The sequence below is a fragment of the Leuresthes tenuis genome, unplaced genomic scaffold, assembly GCF_036924035.1.
Source record: "Leuresthes tenuis unplaced genomic scaffold, fLeuTen1.0.hap1 SCAF_5, whole genome shotgun sequence".
Lineage (NCBI taxonomy): Eukaryota > Metazoa > Chordata > Actinopteri > Atheriniformes > Atherinopsidae > Leuresthes > Leuresthes tenuis.
The window spans coordinates 11,572,207-11,578,498 of record NW_027325359.1 but is presented as its reverse complement, the minus strand read 5'-3'; the positions used below and the strand labels follow the sequence as shown (position 1 = coordinate 11,578,498).

The 6,292-nt window shown below is 37.9% G+C and overlaps 1 protein-coding gene across 1 annotated transcript; it reads right to left on the bottom strand.

Annotated features, from left to right (window-relative positions):
- Positions 1-285: 285 nt before the first annotated feature.
- Positions 286-5,770, bottom strand: tph1a (tryptophan hydroxylase 1 (tryptophan 5-monooxygenase) a). The gene is made up of 11 exons (XM_072385989.1): positions 5,591-5,770; positions 3,525-3,659; positions 3,143-3,326; positions 2,924-3,024; positions 2,758-2,825; positions 2,456-2,652; positions 2,211-2,346; positions 1,993-2,119; positions 1,785-1,880; positions 1,445-1,578; positions 286-1,289 (listed from the first exon to the last, which is right to left on the bottom strand). Exons 1-11 carry the CDS (start codon positions 5,678-5,680, stop codon positions 1,115-1,117), a joined length of 1,443 nt encoding a protein of 480 aa, XP_072242090.1. The 5' UTR covers positions 5,681-5,770; the 3' UTR covers positions 286-1,114.
- Positions 5,771-6,292: the final 522 nt, after the last annotated feature.

The following is a 6,292-nucleotide window of genomic DNA, read 5'->3' as shown; positions in this document are numbered from 1 at the left end:
TGCATTTTGATTAGTTGTTGTGGCTTATAACTGTTTTTAAAGATTACAAGAAAGTCTGACTGCTTGGAAGCAACATATGAAGAAAACAGCACTGGCTCAGACACAAGTGGCATGCATACTTTTTCACATGACTGAAAGTGACGTTAGTAATTACTTGGTCCAAAGTAGTTTATTGAATTAGAGTTTTCCTTAGGCAGGACAGAAAGACTACTACAGTCACTAATTCAAGTGCCCTGAATTGATATTGTCAATTCTAATCTTAATTAAGTGGATAATTATTGTCATTGAAACTGATTTAAATAAAAACAAAAAAGTCATTTGAAGTCACAATGAATATATTTATTATATATGATTGTTTTTCAGTTTGATACATAGCCTACAACTCATTTCAATGTATTTTTACAGTAGAAAAATAATGTTTTGAGTACTACAATTATATTCACTTCGATAGGAGGTATTCAAAATCATCATTGTAAAATAAACTGCGTACATGGGCCAAATCTGTCATAATCAATCATGAAAGCATTCTCATACAACTAGTTAGTTAATGTTTTCACTTTCACGATTTCCTTCAACAGCAGATAAGAGAGAACATGATACTTAAACCAAAATAATACAAACAAGGTACATTTCATAAATATCACTGAAGTGAAGAATAGTATGTGTAAAGAAGAATTAAATAAGTTAAAAAAGTCACATGATCATACACAACAGCAGAGTTGACACTAGAAGGAAGAAACCACATAAGTTTTTGTAACAGCTGGGGATGTTTATAAAAGTGTACTTAAGTGTCATGAAAGCACGTTGATTGTTTGCAATACAGAATTCAGTACAATCCGGGTACAATGGAAGCAAAATAGTGCCTCAGGTTAAGCAGCTCTTTGGGTTTGTGAAACATACTGACATTAAAGGCTAAACATACCTATTGCACCTGAAAATATTGTCAGCCATATACCGCACACTGGAGACAACACAGCATTTTGCCAAAAAGAAATGCACATTCATTATACTGACAAAGGGCAACACACAAGCAATATCCCTACAGCGGTGCTGGGGTTGACACAGCAAGCGTGGATGGGCTGTAGGTGCCTGATTCTAGCTGAATGGTGGGCAGTCAGACGCCCAGCTGCTTGTTCAGCCGATTGAGAGCATCACCCACGATGTCGAGCTCATGACGAAGCTCCTCCACCACACTGTTGATGCTGGGAGTGTCCTTTAGCACATCAACACTCTGAGTGTAGGGGTTGTATCGAACTGTGAAGGGACGCTTGATGGTCTTGGCAAATTCCCTGAAAGAAATTAATCACACATATCTAATTATTCATGAAAAAAACAAAACAAAACAATACAAAACAAAAATGTTGTAGGCTATAGATAATGTTTTCTATACCTATGCTAGGTGTAACATTATCACAAAGTTAAATGACAAAGCAATCAAGTGCACCTCATCTTGACTTTGGCCTCTTCAAAGCTGTCAGACACAAAGTAGACGTCCTGAAATGTTGTGATAATGCATTCCTGCTTTGATGTAACTTTTGGGTCAAAAGGCATTATCCTTGCATTGCCAGAGAGTGCGTGCTGTAAGAGAGAAATATGGTGCAAATGTTAAAAAGGTTTTTATTGACTCTTTTTCAAAATTCCAAACTCAGTCAGATTTAAGAGCAACAGTTCAGTCTGCGTAATTACTTCATTCTAATTTTACAGGCTTTTGTACATTTTGACATATTTTCCATTTCAAGATAAGAAAATGACAAAAATAAAGTTGCCTGTTTTAATGTCTTTACCTTAAGCTCACTGATAGATGACAGCAGTCCAGCTCCATATGCCCGCAGCTGTCCTTCTTGTTTGCATAGGCCAAACTCCACCGTGAAGAAATAGCACTGCAACACAGGATTCGATAGAAGACACCCCATTATGACAACGTAGAGGGATTTCTAATGTGAAATATCTTTGTAGGATTTGTTTCAGTTTGCCTGTAGCTGTGGCACTCACCGTGGCGAGTTTCTGAACTGAGTCATCCGAGGCCCCGAGTGAAGCAAGACCAATCTCCTGAGAAAACTGAGCGAAGCTGGGCTCTGCTAGCAGTGGGACATGACCCAACAGCTCATGGCATGTGTCCCTTAGTAATGAAATGGAAAAGATATTTAGACCAGCAGTTATGTATTGAAATGAATGCCACATATTCAATTCACACGGTGAGTGATACTCACGGCTCTGGAGTGTATAAGGGGTCGGAGCTGTGCCGCACATACTGAGTACAGTGGAAAACACGGAAGGCTAAACCAGCAAGGAAGTCACGTGGGGACAGGTAACCTGCCACAGGTCTGATGGTAAATCCAGTACGTTCTGAAAAGATGATTAAAACAAAGGTAAATGAGTTTATCTACAATTTTTTTTTTTAATTGAGGTATGTGAAACAAAAGAGGAGAGCTATATTAGGGAAATCAAAACCTACCTCTGAGGAAGCGTGAGACATCTTCCAGCTGAGGGATGTTGTCCTCCCGACATTCACAGTATTTGGACAACAATGGCAGGTTCTTCAAGTATTCCCGGCAGGCGTGGGTGGGGTACAGCTTATTGAGCTCCCTGTATACAACACCCCAAGTTTTCACTTCCTCCTCTGTGAACTCGATACGAGGGACGGGATCCCCACTAGAACCAGACCGAGAAATTTTTTAAGTATGAAAGAAGAAGGCTGTTTTTCAAAAAAAATAAAATAAAAATAACAGTATAATTATGCAGAAAATAAGAACTTACTGTTTGAAGGACATAGCAAGATCAGCAAAGTACTTTCGTCTTTTTCGGTAGACATTGTCCTTGAAACCCTGAAGAAGAAACACATACAAATGTAAGAACTTTATATATTATTGGAGTTTACTTTTTTTTTTTTTCATTTAAGAAAATATGCAGTCTTTAACTGTACCGGATGGTCAGCATCCAGCTCAGAGCCGTACATCAGGACTCGGTTAGCACATTTGTCCAAGTCTGAAATTTTCTTGGGGAACCAAGGTACATCATACGTATCTGAAAAGAGAGGGAAATATATATATATATATTTTTTTGTTTGTTTTTTTCAGCTTATCATTTCTAATGTGGTATTTGTAACATATCATCAGGAGATTTTCTGTCATGGCTATCTCACCTTCCTCTTGTAGACAGGAGTTATCTGGAGGGTCCATGTCTACCACGTTCACATGCTTCCGAAGCAGATGGATGATTTCGTTCAGTTGTTCATGGTTGCTGTCGCAGTCCACAAAAATTTCAAACTCAGAGTTGCGTCTTTTGGATTTTCTGGACTCAATGTGTACAAGGTTGACATGGTTTTCCTGCAAAAAACAATGAAAAGCATATTAAAGATACCAAATTTTGCTTAGACATCCATGTAATAGTTTAATAAGATTAGAACATTTACTGATAAGACACAAAACCAAAATAAGATAGAAGAATGATGTCTTATAATGCAGAGATTACATTCTCAATGAATCCATCTAACTAGAGGATCTGGTTTAAGAACTTGATCATACTTGAAAGAGTTTGAGAGCCTTTACAAGTCCTCCTACTTCATTCTTGAGGGAAAAGATAATTGTTGCTCTCTCTTTCTCTGAAGTATTCTTCTTTTCGGAGTTCTCTTCAATTTTTGTGAATGTCGATTTGTTTATCTGAAAATGGAAATGGAAATGAAAGCTTGTTAGATCTTAAGCTGTCCAGTGGTGAGATATCATCACCAATTTACAAGCAAATAGTGGAGCTATTAAACTTATGAGCCGTTCTAATTTGGTTTATGCTTGGCAAGTTAACATAATACATTTGCTCGGATAGAACCAAAGCTTAGCCATGTAATGACGTGAATGCATAGCATTTAATCAGATAAGATCATCTAGCGATCCAAAAATCCTTTTAACATCTTCTCTTATGTACGTGCATCACTCGTATTAAGGGTAAGAGTCAAAGACGTTTCTGAAAAGCATCTTTTTTTTTCTTAATAAAACCTGGTGGTTTATCTACACTCATTCTAAGAAAATAAGCAATGAAAATGCAGAAGGTCCCACACAAGAAAAATAAAACAAATAAAAAACCCAAAAAGGACTGAGATTAGTGACAGCGGGGAGCTCAAAATCGCTCTTGTCCATTTCAGCACCCCGGACAGCGCTCTCACGTGACGCAAGGCTGTACACGCCAAGGGAAAATTCACATAATCCTGCGTCAGACTGTAGGAGTGGGACTGCAAATGACACCGAAAACTCATCTGTTTTGAACGACTTCAGCCTTTTTCATGACCATTTTAGCCGAGGCACACAGTTCAGACACGATGCACAAACACAGCATGTTGAAACTAACAAATGATCTCACGGTCAAATCTCCTTCCATAGAGATGGTATAGGGCATCAACAAAGAATAATTAAAGTCACCGCTATTACTTCCTACCATATTTCGTCCTTCAAACATTGTGAAGACAGCGCGGCAGACGAGTTTTCGATGAACCCTTGTCGGCAATATCCCTGAAAGCATTAGTGCATGGAGTCTGGATCAGGACGTGTCCCGGGGTCAACTCTTTGCGTCTCGGTTTAATGAAGATGAACTTGTCTCTGTCTCAAAGAATCGCCTTACAGCAATCTGATTTAGAGAGCGGGGAAGCCTATTATTAGCTCCCTGGATGTTGAAATCTTTTCAGACATTAGGCAGCGTTTAATCACCGAAGCAAACGTGTTTTGCAATGTGAAGTGGGGTGAAATAGATCAGAAACGTTTTTGATCGGCCCAACGACTTTGTAAATTTGTTTTATGTTAATAATACAGGTTTTCACTTTTAAGAAAATTGTTTTGTTTTAGAATGCACAGATTAATAATTTCTAAATTAATATTTTTTCATTATTATTATTTGAATGCTTTTTCGTTGTCAAGTATGTGTCATGTTTTTTTTTCACTGCGTGTGTTCTCGCTGCCGATTAAAAAACAAGATAAATGTAGAGCTGTTGTGTGTTCTAATGGTTAGAAAACAATGTTGAACATTAACCATGGCATTTTAGGGGACAGCATGTGTTTTCATGCGGTCATATCAAAACTACTATCAACTAACTATTCCGTTAATCAGAATTTCTAGCCTTTAAGCTTTCTGAATCACTTCATCATCCTCGGTAAAGCTGTCAGCCTCTTCTCCACGTGTCTAATGCAGACATCAGACACTGCAGGTTTATCAGTTTATCTTTTATCTCGTCTGTCACTCCCCATAGAAAGCGGAGGGATACAAGCGAAACCACTGTATAATGAATATTTTATTAAATGAAACTCGGAGGTATCCTCGCTCAACCCTCTTAAACCTTTGACGTAAACACTATAATACTATAACACAACGGCTTAAGTTAATCTGCGTTGACGACGAAGTGGAAGCGCAAAGCGAACCCAACTGGTTGATTCACGACAGTTGAAAAAGTTATCTTAAAATTCTATAAACTAAAAAACCTCTTCACTCTTACGCAGAACTTCTGCTCTCATAACAAGTGAAACAGTAGCACATCTCCTCGAGTTTAAAAGTAATCAAAATTACGTTCCTTATTTTTTTTTTAATGAAATTTTATTGGCACAGTTCTTACCTCATTGTTCAGCAGTTTTTCCTCAAAGCCGATGTTCATGGAGTCAAAGGATCTTCCTCTACGCGGGCCTTCAGTTTTGTTTGAGTACATGTTAACATGCACCAGTTTGTATAGCCTTTTTTATCTAGTTCTTATAAGGCTGGCTGAGCTAAATAACGTCTTCTCTGTAAAACAGAGTTGTCTACCTCGAGAAGCAGCGTGCTTTCCTATTTAAACACGATGAGAACAGGAGGGGGCAATAATCTCACCCACAGCAGCAAATGGAAAAAGAGCAGCACCGCCCACGTCATTTGGAAAAAAAAAGGTGTCTTTTTTTTCCAACTGAAGGCCTAAAAGAGCTTCAATGAGATCAATCGCAATTTCACGTTTAATCAAAATGGCCAGTTAAACTGAACTTGTCGATAACGTCAGTGTGTTGTTAATTAATAAAGGCAGCCATAAAGAAAGAAACAAAAAAAACAATCTTTTTTTATTTTTTATTTTGCACTCACCTGAAAGTATTTAACAAATGATCTGAAATATGGACAATGTGTCTTGACATTAACACTGCACACATTCACTTTGAATGCAGATCTGCTAAATAACTGTAGCTCATGTTTTGTACAAGCAGTTTATTTTTTTCTCATTTGTTTCCACCTTTAGACAAAGAAAAGGTCAATGTTTAAGAGGATTCAGGGGGAGACCACATGCTGGCAGTCTAAT